Source organism: Schistocerca nitens, chromosome 12 (genome assembly GCF_023898315.1).
Source record: "Schistocerca nitens isolate TAMUIC-IGC-003100 chromosome 12, iqSchNite1.1, whole genome shotgun sequence".
NCBI lineage: Eukaryota > Metazoa > Arthropoda > Insecta > Orthoptera > Acrididae > Schistocerca > Schistocerca nitens.
Genome location: NC_064625.1, coordinates 143,422,081 through 143,441,868, shown reverse-complemented (window position 1 = coordinate 143,441,868; position 19,788 = coordinate 143,422,081). Strand labels below are relative to the sequence as shown.

Genomic DNA, 19,788 nt, shown 5'->3' with positions numbered 1-19,788 from the left:
ACAGCTCTTACAGGCTTTACATCGTGACGCCTAATGCAAAAGTGTGGCATTTTCTAACTAGTTTCAGAATGCTACTGACAACGATAACACTTTTGCACAACACGTCATGTTCACCTTACTGGAAAAGTAAACAAACAAACTGTTCATATTTGGGGACTACAGAACGCAAATGCAAACAAAGAACATATACAAGATTTGCCCACAGTCAACTTGTTTTGTGCGACATCCCAATCTTTCTGTTTACAGTCCATTCTTTTTTGATGGAAACATGATTAACGGTCAACAGTATCTTGCTGTGTTACAAAACTGGTTGTTTCTGAGGCTGAACTTCATTCTTCGACAAAATGGGACACCCTCCCACTGGAGTCGCCACGTGCACGAATACCTGAATGAAACTTGACTGAGCTGTTGAAGTGGTCAGCAATTCTCAGCTGGCCTCCACAGTCACTGAATTTGATGCCCCGTGACTTCTTTCACGAAGCACAATGGCTATGCACTAACACTATGGCAAAACATAGAAGGGTAGAAGAACTGAATCCATACTGCCATAACATTTGTGACTATGGACGCACTTACTCGAGTACGGGTGGAATTCGATTTGATTTGATATTGTTTGTGTCACTGGTGGAGGACATATTTAGCATCTGTAATCTAAACCTGAGAGATTCGTAAATGCGTGTCCCAAATTTTATAGTTTTATCTCTAACAGTCTGATAAATATATGCATTTGAAATATATACAGGGTGTTTCAAAAATGACTTCACAACTTTGAAAATTCATATAAATTAGTTAATTCATAGTACCTACAGAGGTGATTGTAGAGCCAATCTGTAGGGAAATACATCGTTTTGTCTCAAGTAGTTCATTAGTGACGAATTGCACCATGCGGAGCACTACCAGCAGTTGCGTTATAGATGGCTCCCTTCACTGGACCTCAGTGTGCTAGCTGTGTGTTTTGGTTTGAAGAATCTAAGTTGCTGACAACAGTTCAGCATAATTTCTGTACCAAGTACAATAAAGATCCTCCTAGTTGGCTAAGAATTTACGAGTGGCATGAATGTTTTAACAAAACAGGGGGCCCGTTAAGTCATGGGCCATCATCAACTCAACCAAGCACATCTGTTAACAGACCTACCACTCTGCTACCTGGCTGATGTCTGGGATTTTCTCAGTAGCCGCTTTCCAGACCAATGGAGATTGGCTGTGATGTGCCAACTGCATGGCCTCCACATTCCCCAGCCCCCCTGCGGGTCCGGGGTAGGAATAGGCCCGAGGTATTCCTGCCTGTCGTAAGAGGTGACTAAAAGGAGTCCCTCCCCCTCAAGGGGGTAGTTAGCGCCTGCGTCCGGAGACGGACGGTTCCACGACCTCTATTTGCGGTCATTTTGCTTTTTCACTTCTCGTTTCTTCCTTTCTTTGGTTGGTTCCTTTCTTTGCTCTTCTCCACCTCACTGTCTTCCTTACTCTTTCCCCTGCATAATCTCCTTGCCTTCTCATTGCCTTCTTCTCCTTGCCTTCTCATTGCCTTCTTCTCCTTGCGTTCTCATTGCCTTCTTCTCCTTGCCTTCTCATTGCCTTCTTCTCCTTGCCTTCTCATTGCCTTCTTCTCCTTGCCTTCTCTGGTCTCCGCCTCGGCGTTTGAGACACTGTCCTCTCTCTCTCTCTCTCTCTCTCTCTCTCTCTCTCTCTCTCCCTCCCCTTTTTCCTCTTCTTCCTTCCTCCCTGTGCGCGCCTGAAGGCCGACCCACGCGTTCGCACGCGTAGCCGGTGACGGGGTAACGCGTAATTCCCCGCCCTGGGTAGACATGTAAGTCACGCGCGTACCCCCTGGTAAAGGCCAGGCCCGGGGAGGGGTGATTGCCTGAGCTGATACCTTCTGACCATGCCGATTGGTCCCTCCGTCTGTTTCTCGGGAGGTGTGACCTGAGGTGTAAACATTCACCTAAGGCAGGAGTGCCCTCTGAGAGGGTCCCCACAAGGAAGGAGCGCGCCATCGGAGACGCTGGCAATCATGGGGGATTTCTCCGCAATGGATTTCACTCCATCTCTCTCGACTTCTGCCCAAAAACGGAAACGTGACCAGCTACCAGTGACAAAAGTACTACCGCCTGCCCCACAGTTCCTCGTCGTTTCTCGATCTGAGGACGGAAAGGATTTTTCCTCTGTCAACCCTTTCGTTATCCAGAAGGGCGTCGATGCCATAGCCGCATCTGTCAAATCCTGTACCAGGTTGCGTAACGGTACCTTATTACTCGAAACTGAGAGCGCCTTTCAGGCACAAAAACTGCTTCGGGCCACACTCCTGTACACATTCCCTGTCCGGGTGGAGGCTCACCGAACTTTGAATTCGTCTCGTGGTGTGGTCTACACTAGATCCCTCGACGGTTTGACTGACGAGGAGATTCAATCTTTCCTCGCTGAGCAGGGCGTGACGGCTGTCCATAGGGTCATGAAAAAGGTCAACAATGACCTTGTACCGACCCGGACACTTTTTTTGACCTTCGATAGTGTTCAGCTGCCATCGCGCATCAAAGCGGGCTACGAGGTTATTTCTGTTCGCCCCTATGTCCCGACACCTACGCGCTGCTACCAGTGTCAGCGTTTCAATCACACTCGCCAATCTTGTTCCAATGCGGCTAAATGTGTCACTTGTGGCAGGGATGCCCATGAGGGTGACTGTCCACCTCCGTCTCCTCGTTGTGTGAACTGTCAGGGTGACCATGCTGCATCCTCCCGCGACTGTCCTGTCTATAAGGAAGAACGCTGTATCCAAGAAATTCGGGTCAAAGAGAAAGTGTCCACCTCGGCTGCTCGCAAGCTATTGGCTAGTAGGAAGCCCACGCTGCTCCCAGCGGGGAAATACAGTACTGTCCTCGCCTCTCCTCGGACTACCAGGGAGGTGGCAACCCAGACCTGCGATCTGACCTTCAGCACCACGGTCGTCCGTTCGGCCAGTGCTAAGATCGCGCGGTCGACGTCTCCTCTTCGTCCCATCACCCCACAGACACCAGCCCCTTCATCAGCTTCTGCTAAGACGAAGACCCAGAAGTCAGATGCACGGGCCTTCAAGAAGGAACCGTCCCGTGCAGACTTCCTACGTACCTCGACCTCCCAGCCTTCGTCCGGTACTTCCACCAAACGACCATCCAAGAAGGCTAATAGGAAGCACAGTTCTCCTTCTCCGCCACGGCGCATTTCTTCTCCTGCGCCACCCAGCGGTTGCCGCCCCAGGCCGTCATCCCTTTCGCCTGGCCGCACCGCTGGTAGCCGAACATCTGGCCGTTCACCGGCGGAGGAAGCTCCCCCTCCCGGCCATCTTCCCAAGATGGCCGATGAACCTATAGACCCAATGGACGATGACTGTCCGCCTACTGATAGCGGCGGCAGTGCTCGCTCGAAGCCAGGCCCTCAGCAGCCTTCGAGGTGACCCCTTCTTTCATCTTCCTTTTTTCTTACGATGGCACTTATTCACTGGAATATTCGCAGCATTCGCTCCAACCGAGAGGACTTGAAGTTGCTACTCCGCTTGCACCGTCCGCTCGTCGTAGCCCTCCAGGAAACGAAGCTACGCCCATGCGATCAAATTGCCTTGGCACACTACACCTCTGTGCGTTTTGACCTACCCCCTGTGGTAGGTATCCCAGCTCATGGAGGGGTTATGTTGCTGGTCCGGGATGATATTTACTACGATCCCATCACGTTGCACACCAGCCTGCAGGCAGTTGCCATCCGCATTACTCTCCCCACTTCTACATTTTCCATTTGTACCGTTTACACTCCATCGTCGTCTGCCGTTACCAGGGCAGACATGATGCAACTTATTGCTCAGCTACCTGCACCATTTTTGTTAACTGGAGACTTCAATGCCCACCATCCCCTTTGGGGCTCTCCAGCATCCTGCCCGAGGGGCTCCCTGTTAGCAGACCTTTTCAACCAGCTCAGTCTCGTCTGCCTCAATACTGGCGCCCCTACTTTTCTTTCGGATACATCTCACTCCTATTCCCATTTAGATCTCTCTATATGTACTCCCCAACTTGCACGCCGGTTCGAGTGGTATGCTCTTTCTGATACATATTCGAGCGACCACTTCCCGTGTGTTATCCATCTCCTGCAGCATACCCCCTCTCCGTGCTCATCTAGTTGGAACATCTCCAAAGCAGACTGGGGGCTCTTCTCTTCAAGGGCGACCTTTCAGGATCAAACATTCCCAAGCTGCGATAGTCAGGTCGCACACCTCACAGAAGTCATTCTCTCTGCTGCTGAATATTCCATCCCTCACCCTACTTCTTCTCCACGTCGCGTACCGGTCCCCTGGTGGACCGCAGCATGTAGAGACGCTCTACGTGCTTGTCGACGTGCTTTACGCGCCTTTAAACGCCACCCTACAGTGGCGAATTGTGTCAATTATAAACGATTACGTGCACAGTGTCGTCATATTATTAAAGAAAGCAAGAAAGCCAGCTGGGATGCTTTCACAAGCACCTTCAACAGTTTTACTCCTTCTTCTGTTGTCTGGGGTAGCCTGCGCCGGCTATCTGGCACTAAGGTCCACTCACCAGTTTCTGGCTTGACGGTCGCGAATGACGTCCTTGTGGCCTCTGAGGCTGTCTCCAATGCCTTCGGCCGCTTTTTCGCAGAGGTTTCGAGCTCCGCTCATTACCACCCTGCCTTCCTCCCCCGCAAACAGGCTGAGGAGGCTAGGCCACCTAACTTCCGCTCCTCGAATCGTGAAAGTTATAATGCCCCATTCACCATGCGGGAACTCGAAAACGCACTTGGCCGATCACGGTCCTCCGCTCCAGGGCCTGATTCTATTCATATTCAGATGCTGAAGAACCTTTCTCCTGCGGGTAAAGGTTTTCTTCTTCGTACTTACAATCGCATCTGGATTGAGGGACATGTTCCCGCATGCTGGCGCGAGTCTATTGTTGTCCCGATTCCTAAGCCGGGGAAGGACAAGCACCTGCCCTCCAGTTATCGACCCATCTCGCTTACCAGCTGTGTCTGTAAAGTGATGGAGCGAATGGTTAACTCTCGATTGGTTTGGCTGCTTGAGTCTCGACGCCTACTTACCAATGTACAATGTGGATTTCGTAGGCGCCGGTCTGCTGTTGACCATCTGGTTACCTTGTCGACCTTCATTATAAATAACTTCTTGCGGAAGCGCCCGACCGCGGCTGTGTTCTTTGATTTGGAGAAGGCTTACGACACCTGTTGGAGGGCGGGCATTCTCCGCACCATGCATACATGGGGTCTTCGCGGTCGCCTCCCTCTTTTTATTCGTTCCTTTTTAATGGATCGACAGTTCAGGGTACGTGTGGGTTCTGTCCTGTCAGACACCTTTCGCCAGGAGAATGGGGTACCTCAGGGCTCAGTTTTGAGCGTCGCTCTCTTCGCCATAGCGATCAGTCCAATAATGGATTGCCTCCCAGCTGATGTATCAGGCTCCCTTTTCGTGGACAATTTTACCATCTATTGCAGCGCGCAGCGTACGTGTTTCCTGGAGCGCTGTCTTCAGCGTTCTCTTGACCGTCTTTACTCGTGGAGTGTCGCCAATGGCTTCCGTTTTTCTGCCGAGAAGACGGTCTGTATTAACTTCTGGCGCTACAAAGAATTTCTCCCACCGTCTTTACGACTTGGTCCCGTTGCTCTCCCATTCGTGGAGACAACAAAATTTTTAGGTCTTACATTTGACAGGAAACTTAGTTGGTCTCCACATGTCTTATTTGGCTGCCCGTTGTACCCGTTCTCTCAATGTCCTCCGTGTTCTCAGTGGTATGTCGTGGGGAGCGGATCGAACCGTCCTCCTTCGCCTATATCGGTCGATCGTCCGCTCCAAGCTGGATTATGGGAGCTTCGTATACTCCTCTGCACGGCCATCCATCTTACGCCGCCTCAACTCCATACAACATCGGGGTTTACGACTTGCGATCGGAGCGTTTTATACTAGTCCCGTCGAGAGTCTTCATGCTGACGCTGGTGAGTTGCCACTCACCTACCGGCGCGATATACTGCTTTGTCGGTATGCCTGTCGGCTACTGGCAATGCCTGACCACCCATCTTATCGTTCCTTTTTTGATGACTCTCTCGACAGTCAATACGGGTTGTATGTCTCCGCACTGCTACCCCCTGGAGTTCGCTTTCGTCGCCTCCTTCAACACCTTCATTTTTCACTCCCTGCCGCCTTTCGAGTGGGCGAGAGCCACACGCCACCTTGGCTCCAGGCTCAGGTTCGCGTCCACCTTGACCTCTGCTCACTCCCGAAGGAGGTTACCCCCGATTCAGTCTACCACTCCCGTTTTGTCGAACTTCGTTCGAAGTTCATTAATACGACCTTCATTTATACAGATGGCTCTAAGACCAATGACGGGGTTGGGTGTTCTTTTATTGTCGGGGCCCAACGTTTCCAATATCGGCTCCATGGCCATTGTTCGGTCTTCACAGCTGAGCTCTTTGCCCTCTACCAGGCTGTCCTTTACATCTGCCGCCACCGACATTCTGCATATGTCATCTGCTCCGATTCCCTGAGCGCTATCCAGAGCCTCGGTGATCCGTACCCGGTTCACCCTTTCGTGCACCGGATCCAACGCTCTCTTCAGCAGCTGGTGGACGTCGGTTCTCCGGTTAGCTTTATGTGGATTCCTGGTCATGTCGGTATCCCTGGGAACGAAGCTGCAGATTCCGCGGCCAAGGCTGCGGTCCTCCAGCCTCGGACAGCTTCTTGTGGTGTCCCTTCGTCAGATTCCAGCAGGGTAATTTGTCGGCGCATTGTCTCGCTGTGGCATGCCGATTGGGCTGCACTTTCAGACAACAAGCTTCGGGCCTTGAAAGCTCTACCCGTGGCTTGGACGTCCTCCTCACGCCCTTCTCGGCGGGAGGAGGTAGTTTTGGCCCGGTTGCGAATTGGCCACTGCCGGTTCAGCCATCGCCATCTGCTGACGGCTGCGCCGGCGCCGTTCTGCCCATGTGGGCAATTGCTGACGGTCCGCCACATTTTAACGTCGTGTCCGAATTTTAACACCCTACGTCTCGATATTGGCCTGCCATGTACTGTAGAAGCCATTTTAGCGGATGACCCACAAGCAGCTGCTCGCGTTCTTCATTTTATCAATTTGACAACCCTCTCAAAGGACATTTGATTATGCTGTTTTCTTTTTTAATCCTATGCCTGTCAGTATGTCTTTCATCGTGTTTTCCGTTTTGTTGCTGTTTTAAACTTGTGACTCACGGTGCATTCCTAAAGTAGTCTGGGCGCTAATGACCGTTGACGTTGTGCGCCCTAAAACCACAAAAAAAAAAAAAAAAAAAAAAAAAAAATTCCCCAGACCTGACACCACTATTTATAATTTGATATATATATATATATATATATATATATATATATATATATATATATATATATATATATATATATATAAACAAAGATGATGTGACTTACCGAACGAAAGCGCTGGCAGGTCGATAGACACACAAACACACACACAAAATTCAGGCTTTCGCAACAAACTGTTGCCTCATCAGGAAAGAGGGAAGGAGAGGGAAAGATGAAAGGATGTGGGTTTTAAGGGAGAGGGTAAGGAGTCATTCCAATCCCGGGAGCGGAAAGACTTACCTTAGGGGGAAAAAAGGACGGGTATACACACACACACACACACACACACATATCCATCCACACATATACAGACACAAGCAGACATATTTGAAGACAAAGATATGTTTGAAGACAAAGAGTTTGGGCAGAGATGTCAGTCGAGGCAGAAGTGCAGAGGCATAGATGTTGTTGAATGACAGGTGAGGTATGAGTGGCGGCAACTTGAAATTAGCGGAGATTGAGGCCTGGTGGATAACGGGAAGAGAGGATATATTGAAGAGCAAGTTCCCATCTCCGGAGTTCAGATAGGTTGGTGTTGGTGGGAAGTATCCAGATAACCCGGACGGTGTAACACTGTGCCAAGATGTGCTGGCCGTGCACCAAGGCATGTTTAGCCACAGGGTGATCCTCATTACCAACAAACACTGTCTGCCTGTGTCCATTCATGCGAATGGACAGTTTGTTGCAGGTCAGTTGGTAAATCACATGGGTGCTTTCACATGTGGCTCTGACCTTGATCGTGTACACCTTCCGGGTTACAGGACTGGAGTAGGTGGTGGTGGGAGGGTGCATGGGACAGGTTTTACACCGGGGGCGGTTACAAGGATAGGAGCCAGAGGGTAGGGAAGGTGGTTTGGGGATTTCATAGGAATGAACTAACAGGTTACGAAGGTTAGGTGGACGGCGGAAAGACACTCTTGGTGGAGTGGGGAGGATTTCATGAAGGATGGATCTCATTTCAGGGCAGGATTTGAGGAAGTCGTATCCCTGCTGGAGAGCCACATTCAGAGTCTGGTCCAGTCCCAGAAAGTATCCTGTCACAAGTGGGGCACTTTTGTGGTTCTTCTGCGGGGGATTCTGGGTTCGAGGGGATGAGGAAGTGGCTCTGGTTATTTGCTTCTGTACCAGGTCGGGAGGGTAGTTGCGGGATGCGAAAGCTGTTGTCAGGTTGTTGGTGTAATGGTTCAGGGATTCGTTTGCCACGAAGACCTAGGCTGTAGGGAAGGGACCGTTTGATGTGGGATGGGTGGCAGCTGTCATAATGCAGGTACTGTTGCTTGTTGGTGGGTTTGATGTGGACAGACGTGTGAAGCTGGCCATTGGACAGGTGGAGGTCAACGTCAAGGAAAGTGGCATGGGATTTGGAGTAGGACCAGGTGAATCTGATGGAACCAAAGGAGTTGAGGTTGGAGAGGAAATTCTGAAGTTCTTCTTCACTGTGAGTCCAGATCATGAAGATGTCATCAATAAATCTGTACCAAACTTTGGGTTGGCAGGCCTGGGTAACCAAGAAGGCTTCCTCTAAGCGACCCATGAATAGGTTGGTGTACGAGGGGGCCATCCTGGTACCCATGGCTGTTCCCTTTAATTGTTAGTATGTCTGGCCTTCAAAAGTGAAGAAGTTGTGGGTCAGGATGAAGCTGGCTAAGGTGATGAGGAAAGAGGTTTTAGGTAGGGTGGCAGGTGATCGGCGTGAAAGGAAGTGCTCCATCGCAGCGAGGCCCTGGACGTGCGGAATATTTGTGTATAAGGAAGTGGCATCAATGGTTACAAGGATGGTTTCCGGGGGTAACAGATTGGGTAAGGATTCCAGGCGTTCGAGAAAGTGGTTGGTGTCTTTGATGAAGGATGGGAGACTGCATGTAATGGGTTGAAGGTGTTGATCTACGTAGGCAGAGATCCGTTCTGTGGGGGCTTGGTAACCAGCTACAATGGGGCGGCCAGGATGATTGGGTTTGTGGATTTTAGGAAGAAGGTAGAAGGTAGGGGTGCGGGGTGTCGGTGGGGTCAGGAGGTTTATGGAGTCAGGTGAAAGGTTTTGCAGGGGGCCTAAGGTTCTGAGGATTCCTTGAAGCTCCGCCTGGACATCGGGAATGGGGTTACCTTGGCAAACTTTGTATGTGGTGTTGTCTGAAAGCTGACGCAGTCCCTCAGCCACATACTCCCGACGATCAAGTACCACGGTCGTGGAACCCTTGTCCGCCGGAAGCATGACGATGGATCGGTCAGCCTTCAGATCACGGATAGCCTGGGCTTCAGCAGTGGTGATGTTGGGAGTAGGATCAAGGTTTTTTAAGAAGGATTGAGATGCAAGGCTGGAAGTCAGAAATTCCTGGAAGGTTTGGAGAGGGTGATTTTGAGGAAGAGGAGGTGGGTCCTGCTGCGACGGAGGACAGAACTGTTCCAGGCAGGGTTCAATTTGGATGGTGTCTTGGGGAGTTGGATCATTAGGGGTAGGATTAGGATCATTTTTCTTCGTGGCAAAGTGATATTTCCAGCAGAGAGTACGAGTGTAGGACAGTAAATCTTTGACGAGGGCTGTTTGGTTGAATCTGGGAGTGGGGCTGAAGGTGAGGCCTTTGGATAGGACAGAGGTTTCGGATTGGGAACTTGGCATGCTCACTCAGGAGACCTCAAATAATACATAAGTAATGTTGCACATTCGTAGCATTGTTTATGGCTGAGGGAAAAAATGCGATGCATTATGTTCTGGGCAACCCTCGTAGCATTTGATATCTCAAACGTGTACACATGATGACCTGTGTACCACAGAGGTGGGAGAGGTTCTGCCTTTTCTCTAGATCTATGTTAGGGGGCTGTATGCTTGAATACTGGTCTGGCAGTTAAACATTTTTACATGCAGCTCATGTTTTACACCAAGATCCCTTGCTGTATACCATGAGAACAGGAAGCATATAATCAATTAATTTTCTCAAAGTGTCTTCTGCACATATACAGCTTGTCTGACAAGTCCCCATACCTGTGGATCATAACAGTAGGCCAGTTTCATCTTGCATCATACAGGTCAAGGCTGAATGTGTGACATCAGTGTTTCAAAGTTTTCTGTAAAAAATACATATCGGTTGAAGCTCGACATGACATCTATGAAAAATAAAATATTTCCATTTTATGTTGACTCAAATGACTTGTTGAAACATTGTAGACTTATGTAAATGTGGTTATTTGTGAAAATTTGTTATTGACATTGAGAATAAAAGAAACTGTAATTAAAAAACTGAAAGCAATATAATAGTCATAGGATGTTAACTGTCTTGAGGAATAAAAATGTGGAAACTATGCTAACTGTCAGCAATGGTATTAATGCTATAATTTCTTTTTCTCTAAAACCCCCATCCTGAATATTCTAAAAATTGTCTGGGATATTATTTGCTCATTGTACCTATGGAAGGTATAGACAGAGTGGGCAATTTTTCTGTGTGCAAAATGTGAGTAATTTTTAAGATAGACCTATGTGCACTCAGGGTCAAAATATCTTGGAGATTTTAATGTTTTTATGTTTGCTGATGTTGAGTGAGTGTAATGCAAAAGTGGTATTTCTGAGTCAAAATAAATATGTTTTACAGTACTGTAAGTACATGGGAAAATAACTTTGGGTTCCATTCAAGCATTTTATATCAAGCTTGGGTATAGAAAATGTGTTACCTTTATGATTTTTCTAATAATTTTTTTCACAAATTTCTATCCTCTTCTGTCTTGATTTTACTTCATGACATACCATGAATTAGAATTGCATACAAAGTTTCTGTGTTTGAAATGGTAAGGTGAAGAGTCCATAAACTTCACTAGGCAATCATTTGATTAACCAAAATCTTTTAACCCTGTATTTGTATTTCATCTACTTTCCGAGAAGTCCACCAAAAGAGGTTCATTCTGTATTATTCAGCACTAAGCTGCTGAAAGAGAGTCCATTCCTCCCCCTTCTCGTAGAACTTGTGAAGGTGGGCTGAATATGCCTCTGGGCAAGGATGATCCAACAAGAGCAGCAGTTGGGGAATTGGAACTGCACACTGATCAACTGGTGATTGTGATTTGAAAGTATTTGTCAAACCATGAGGTGTCATAAAGGAGTCTGTTCCATCTTGCTGCTCATAAGAGGCACTATTTATTTGTTCCACCAAGCACTGATTATCATACACACAACAATTAGCAATTCCTGCACAATGGATTTGATGACGCCACAATTACTTGAAGGCCAAGGTATTTCTGCAGTAAGGCAGCCAGATTTCCAACAACAGTGAAGTGTTTTCCGTGTTTCTTAAACACAATCTCCTTGTGTCCATTTTCATAGTCCATCCATCTCACCCTTTTGCTATGGTTGTTCCCTCACTGAAATTGTTTCCAACAAAAAGTTGAAACCAAATACAAAACTCTAAGCATTTGCATAATACTGAAAACTCTCCAACACTTTGAGTACACACAAAGAATTTCCCACTTTGACTGCACCAACTACTATTACAATAACTGACTAATATACTGTGCAATTTGCATACATTTTTGATGGGGGTTTTTGAGTGAATAATTTGTAAAAACTCATAAAAACACATTTTTTTAAAAAAATTGTATTTATACAAATATTAATGCAACAATGGAAAATTAAGGATGGGAAAGACAATATTATGAAAAGGATAGATTACTACTCACCATATAGTCGAGATGCTGAGCTGGTGGTGGTGGTGGTGGTGGTGGTGGTGGTGGTGGTCTTCAGTCCAGAGACTGGTTTGATGCAGCTATCCATGCTACTCTATCCTGTGCAAGCTTCTTCATCTCCCAGTACCTACTGCAATTTACATCCTTCTGAATCTGCTTAGTGTATTCATTTCTTGTTCTCCCTCTGCAATTTTTACCATCCACACTCCCCTCCAATACTAAATTGGTGATCCCTTGATGTCTCAGAACGTGTCCTATCAACTGATCCCTTCTTATAGTCAAGTTGTGGCCAAATTCCTCTTCTCCCCAATTCTATTCGATACCTCCTCATTAGTTAGGTGATCTACCCATCTCATCTTCAGCATTCTTCTGTAGCACCACATTTCAAAAGCTTCTATTCTCTTCATGTCTAAACTATTTATAGTCCATATTTCACTTCCATACATAGCTACACTCTCTACAAATACTTTCAGAAATGTCTTCCTGACACTTAACTCTATACTCGATGTTAACAAATTTCTCTTCTTCAGAAACGCTGTCCTTGCCATTGCCAGTCTACGTTTTATATCCTGTCTACTTCGACCATCATCAGTTACTTTGCTCCTCAAATAGAAAAACTCATCTATCACTTTAAGTGTCTCATTACCTAATCTAATTCCCTCAGCATCACCTGATTTAATTCGACTACATTCCATTATCCTCATTTTGCTTTTGTTGATGTTCGTCTTATATCCTCCTTTTAAGACACTGTCCATTACATTCAACTGCTCTTCCAGGTCCTTTCCTGTCTCTGACAGAATTGCAATGCCATCGGCAAACCTCAATGTTTTTATTTCTCCTCTGTGGATTTTAATTCCTGCTCCAATTTTTTTTTTTTTTTTTTGTTTCCTGTACTGCTTGCTCAATATACAGATTGAATAACATCAGGGATAGGCTGCAACCCTGTCTCACTCCCTTCGCAACCACTGCTTCCCGTTCATGAGCCCTCAACTCCTATAACTGCCATCTGATTTCTGTACAAATTGTAAATAGCCTTTTGGTCCCTGTATTTGACCCTGAAAGAGAGTATTCCAGTCAACATTGTCAAAAGCATTTCTATAAGTCTACAAATGCTAGAAATGTAGGTTTACCTTTCTTTAAACTATCTTCTAAGATAAGTCCTAGGATCAATATTCCCTTGCATGTTCCAACATTTCTGCGGAATCCAAACTGATCTTCGCTGTGGTCGACTTCTACCAGTTTTTCCATTTGTCTGTAAAGAATTCGTGTTAGTATATTGCAACTGTGACTTAGTAAACTGATAGTTCTGTAATTTTCAAACCTTGTGAGCACTTGCTTTCTTTGTGACTGGAATTATTGTATTCTTCTTGAAGTCAGAAGGTATTTCATCTGCCTCATACATCTTGCTCACCAGTTGCAGATAGGCGAAACAAAACTGTCAAACAAGTAAACTTAGGCCAAAAGGTCCTTCGTGTGCAAACTCAGCTCTCCACACACACACACACACACACACACACACACACACACACACACACACACACACCTATATATATACAATAACAAACACAAACACACACAAATTTCAAGCTTTCGCAACCCACGGTTCCTTCATCAGGAAAGAGGGAAGGAGAGGGAAAGACAAAAGTATGTGGGAGAGGATAAGGAGTCATTCCAATCCCGGGTGCGGAAAGACTTACCTTAGGGGGGGGGGGGGGAGGGGGGAGGGACAGGGACAGGTAAAGGCCTTTATATATGTCTGCTTGTGACTGTATATGTGCGGATGGATGTGTGTGTGTGTGTGTGTGCGTGCGTGCGTGCGTGCGTGCGTGCGTGCGTGCAAGTGTATATCTGTCCCTTTTTCCACCCCATGGTAAGTCTTTCCGCTCCCGGGATTGGAATGACTCCTTACCCTCTCCCTTAAAACCCACATCCTTTCATCTTTCCCTCTCCTTCCATCTTTCCTGCTGAAGCAACCATGGGTTGCAAAAGCTTGCAATTTGTGTGTGTGTTTGTTATTGTCTCTATCAACGTACCAAAGCTTTCGTTTGGTAAGTTACAGAATCTTTGTTTTTAGATATATTTTTCCCATGTGGAATGTTTCCCTCTATTAAATATATATATATGACCACTGTCTCTGGTCACTGAAGCCAGACTGCTAGAAGCAGCTGGGGCAGTGGGGGAGAGGGAGAGCTGATAGGGGTGAGGGACGGTAAAGTGCTGCTTGTGGGAGGATACAGGGACGATGTGGGGAGAGGGTAGGGTAGCTAGGTGCAGTCGGGAAGTTAGACAGAAGGTGGGGTTGGAGGCTGGGGCACCTGGAAAGGAGATGAGTAAAAAGACAGTGGATGTGTTGGTAGAATGGAAGGGTGTGTAGTGCTGGAGTGTGAACAGGGGAGGGGATAGGTGAGTGAAGGATGCTAACTAATGAACTCTCCATCTAACTTCCCGACTGTATCGAGCTGCCCCGTCCTCTCCTCACCTCCTGCCTGCATGCTCCCACAAGCACCACTTCACTGCCCCCAGCCCCACCCCTACCCTGCTCTCCTTCCCCATTCCTGCCCCAGCCTCCTCCTTACCCTCTCCACACTGATTGCTTCTCCCACCATGTGCTGCTGCTCGCAGTCTGGCCTCGGTGGCCAAGTGTGTGTTGTTCATGTGTGTGTGTGTGTGTGTGTGTGTGTGTGTGTGTGTGTGTGTGTGTGTGTGTGTCTTTTTTTCCTAATTCTGGGGAAGGCCTTTTTGGCCAAAAGCTTACTTGCTTGACAGTCTTTTTGTTGTGACTATCTGCAACTCAGCATCTCCGCTATATGGTGAGTAGTAAGAATATTGAACAGCAAAGTTAACATTTTGTGACTTTCCAAATAGAAATTAACATTAGAAAAAAATCTAAATTTTTTTGTACTTTTTTCTTAAATTTGTGAGTTAAAAGAAAGACCATAAGTGGGGGTCTCATCTAATTTTGAACATTCTAAAAGGGAGCTCTAAAGCAAATAATCTGTCAGGTTGCTAGTACTTTCGGTTTATTAGTTACTTCTTTTTGTTCTATACTATATTAAAGGTTATTTACAAAATACACATTTTTCATGGACCTTTACCATTTTCAAGAAATTCATGATCTTGAAATATTTTATTTCCCAACACATACAGTACAGATGTCTAAAATACTGTTTCCCCACTTAAATTCACGATGTTGAATTGACGTGCTCTGTATGACTTGAGATGAAATCGGTAAGTATATTGTATTTTGGAGTACCGTCAAACGGGGTGATTTCGGACACCGGGGCGAAATCGGACAGTATGGCTTGTTTGCTATTTGCCACTGCATAGAAACAGAGTTACTTATTTTAACATCTGTGCACCAGTTATTTTAAGTGCAAGATTGCATTTATCCCTTTCCACAACTTTTATTTTGCGTCAGTTGTTTCCTTAGGTGAATTTTTTACGAACAGTCTCAGTGTTAAAAATCCATGCATTATTGTAAAGTGGAAACTTTCTGTTGTTGCTTCAAGCGGGAAGTTATGGTAACTGTAATTGTTGACACACTCAGTAGACAATTTCTGTAAAAATTTGTCGAGTTTATGGTGCAAAGAGGGGTGCTACAGTACGGTGTAATTGTGACCCAGAACTTTTAGATAAAGCTCTTCGTGATATTCAGAGTGGTAAATTAAAGCGTGTGATTTGTATGGTATACCTAAATCAACCCTACAAAATAAAGTGCAGGAAGCCCATAAAAAAAATATGGGAGACAGCCAGTGCTAAATAAAGAAGAAGAAGAAGAAGAAGAAGAAGAAGAAATGTTGAAGCAAGGTATCTAGAGGGCTGCACATTGGAGATTTCCCTTCACCAAATTGGATATTACATGTTTAGTTAAAGGCTACCTTGATAAAACTGGCTGAAAAGAGAAGAAATTTCATAATAATTTGCCAGGAGAAGAATGGGTGCATTTATTCCTCAAACGACAGTCAGAAGATATTTCCATTCGCTTAAGCGAAAATATTAAATGAGCTCTTGCAGAAATGAACAGAGAGACTGTTAAGATGTTTTTCTCCAAAGCTGGAAAATCTCCCACCTAGTAACATGATCAACTATGATGAAACCATCATTCCATATCACTTATTTGTAACAAAGGGCTACCTTAAAATGTGTAAAATGTCACCAAACTCAAATAAAAAGCATTCAGAATTTTTTAAAAAAAGGCAGTGACTGTCCGAATTTGCCCTCTTTAACTCTGGACAGAGATTTAAAAAAACACGTGTCCAAAATCACCCCAATCCATGGGCTGACTTCAGACACTTTAAATGCCTCAGATAAATGTGCTTACACACACTTCCTGGTTCTGGGATATTTTATTCGTTACACATACACCCTACCACTTCCATAACAATCAATTTAATCTAACAATATATACGAAAGTTACAATCAAAATAACAACAAAACCGCCTGAAATCACCCCGTTTGACGGCACTTACTTGTAAAAACGGTGTGTCCTGTGACTTGTAAAAACTGTGTGTCTCGTTGATCTGTGTGTTTCTTTCTGCCTTGTACAGAGATCTGTATGTCTCTGTGCCCTCCTTGACATCTTTCAGAGCTCTCTGGAGGTACCCTTGGAAAGGCCTCCTCAATACCTTTACACAATTCGTTAGTCTTGTACCACTGTTGCACCACACAGGAGTTGATTATTCCCCATAATAGGTCATCAGTCTGGTAAGGTCCGGGATGTGTGGTGTCCTTTCAGTGGGCGTGGAGATGATGCCGAATCACAGCTGTTGCAGTAACGGTTCATCACTGAAATCTCTCATCTGAAGAGCAAAGTGTGCTCGAGCTCTCTCCTGCTATAACCACACCCTACTTAAACAATATAGTACTGACAACAATGCTTTTCATCAGCTTTAAACCAGGAATACCAGTCAAATAACTATTTCATTTTCCTAATTGTAGTAAGCCAAGGGGGTCTCAGATGCCAAGTACCTTTTCATCACTGAGTATGTTTGATGCAATCTTACATTGTTACCTAAAGAATCTTAATTATTGGTTGTAACTGAATATTTATAAATAAAGCAACACCTTCAAGGCACTAATGTGGGACTCAAATACCAGGTGTAAAATATTATTTCTTTAATTAAAAGTGTAAACTCTTGGAATATCTCTCCAGAATTTCTGTGCTTTTCTCCTTATATATTGATAGTATCTGTTACTGAATTCAAGGGGCCTATGACGGATTACGGCCTGCCGAAGAACTTCTGCAATTGTAACGGAGAGCCACCGTTCGTGCGCCACCCGCCCCAGATCATCTGCCTCATGTGCCACGAGCGCAAGGTACTCGGCCTGCCGCCGCTGCCGGGTGGCGACTGCAACTGTCCTAAGCCGGTAATTGCTCATTCTTCAGCTAAACTGATCATGTATATACATGTAGGATTAAAAAAAGCCTTTCAGCTGTTTATAAGGTGTACACCATAAGAATTTGTTTCCTCTGAGTTCTTTAATATGAATACTTCATTTAAGAGATAACAAAATTAATAATTTAAGGTGTAAAAGTATCAACTCATTGAAAGGTTGCCAGTGAGTGGAGCCTTGGATGCTAGAAAATGGAGTGCCGAGTGGAAAAATGGGAACATTTCTGACATATTCTTCTGTTTGACTTCAGTAGAGGGGTGACAGCAGCAAAGGCAGCCAGAAACATTTGTGCTATGTTTGAGGATAATGCCGTTTGACAGAGCATGACAAGATAATGGTTTCCTATCTCAAAGGGGGTCTTTTTGACATTAGTGAGTCTCTACATTCCGGAAAACCTTTAAAGTTTGATGAAGATTGTTTAAACACATGAATCCACAGTGATCCATCTCACTTTACTTGAGAACTGGCAACTGTGATGAACTGTGATCATTCCACCATTGTGTGACATTTGCATGCAGTGGTGAAGGTTCAAAAATCGTGTGCAGGGGAACCACACGGTCTAAGCCAAAATCATGAAAATCAGTTGGTGGTCATATAAGCATCCCTGCTTGCATATCATCAATTAGCTTTGTGAACAACATGGGGCATTCCTGCCCTGTATAATTACTGGCAACGAGAAATTGTGTATGTATGCTAACATAAAGAAAAGAAAGGAATGTGCGAGTCACTTCATAGCTCATATCTATAGTTTAGCTCGATTTGGCCAGTTGAATCCACCTGGCCAGCTAATAGGACAGCAGTTGTGTGTTGGAACTACTGAATATGTAGGGCGGAGCACAAGGCACCTCCGGCCAGTTGTGTATTGCTAGTTGTGTGTATCTTTTCTTCCATCTGTGTTAACTGTTCCAGCAATAATTTATAGTGTTCTTCGGCTACAACAGAATGATTGAGCCAAAACAAAGCAACAGCTGCCCATATAAAGACCTGCATGCACTTTGAAAAGATAATGTACTACACCTGTGGAATGACGACAGTGTGGTGTGCTACGAATTGCTTCCCCGAGGTGTAACAGTCACTGCTGACATTTATTGGCAACAACTGAGATGTCTCGCAGACACAATCCAAGATCAACGACCAGAAAGACTGCGTGAAGTGATGCTACTCTACGATAATGTCTGCCAACATTTTGCTGGATCAACAAAAAACACTATGCAGGAGTGGGCTAGGAAGTAATTCCACACCCACCTTATTCACCTGATCTTGCACCCTCAGATTTTCACCTTTTCTGTTCTATCGAACATCCTTCAAGGGACTTTCTTTCTAAATCAAAGTGTGCTCCGAACAAGGCTCAATTGACAAAATTGCGTAAGGCTCAATTAATTTCTCGCCGCAAAACTGCACGATTTCTACAATAGCAGGATTCAAAGGTTACCCCAGTGTTGGCAGACTGTTGTAAATAGTGAAGGAGAATATATTATTGGTGATTAAACTATCTGTTATGTGTATCTGGTGTGTTTACTAAATTTCTAGAAAACACTACGAACTTATGCACCAGCCCAATATGTACTAATTTTGTCTGGAAAACAATATTGCTAGTTCTGTTCTGGCACTGCTACTGATTGAAGAATGTTCTCCCCACCCAGACTAGTTGATAGGTGTTAGCTTCCCAACATAACCAAACCCAGTTTTCTTGGACCTCACAGACTCAGGATATGTCTCTGTGAACTTCTGTTGTTGGTCCAGGTCCAGCCTTGTATAGCATTCATTGAGCAACGGTACACAATCAAGTTCTGCGTAAAGCTCAGAAATTCTTCTACTGAAATATTTCCAGTGACTGCACAGGTATTTTGCCATCGAAAGGTGAAGAGGGTGTGCCTGATTTGCATGATCTTTTGAGAACACAGACTGTAGAATGAGTGTTTGTGTGACAGCCCACACTGTGGTTACATCCTAAAACCATAGTCTACAAGACTGCAACCGAGCAATTACAGATGAAGAAAGTGTATGCAAAAATGGTGCCAAAAATTTGGCTGATGACCAGAAGTCCAAACAAGAGCTTGTCTATTGGTTGGTCGGTGTGTTTCGTGCTGCATGAAACATTTTGCACGATGAATCGTAATGATATGGAATGAGTCATTTTACATTCACATCCCAAATTAATTTGTAAATATGGTTACACACTGAACATTTCTTACCTGTATGTGTGAGAGAGCGAATGCGCGCGCGTGTAGGATTTCTATTAGTGTAATGTTGAGGTGGCACGTACATACATGCGTGAGTTTGTAATTCCTACCCACCACCTCACATTACAATAATAGAAATTCTTCTATGGATTAGGTGGAGTTGTCAGAGAG

At 45.4% G+C, this 19,788-nt stretch overlaps 1 protein-coding gene across 1 annotated transcript in view; it reads left to right on the top strand.

The window, feature by feature from the left end:
* Nucleotides 1–19,788, top strand: part of LOC126215048 (uncharacterized) — a 159,097-nt gene that overhangs the window by 83,737 nt on the left and 55,572 nt on the right. Inside the window, exon 9 of the mRNA XM_049941690.1 lies at nt 17,246–17,407. Coding sequence (XP_049797647.1) covers nt 17,246–17,407 — 162 coding nt within the window. The remainder of the gene's footprint in view (nt 1–17,245; nt 17,408–19,788) is intronic.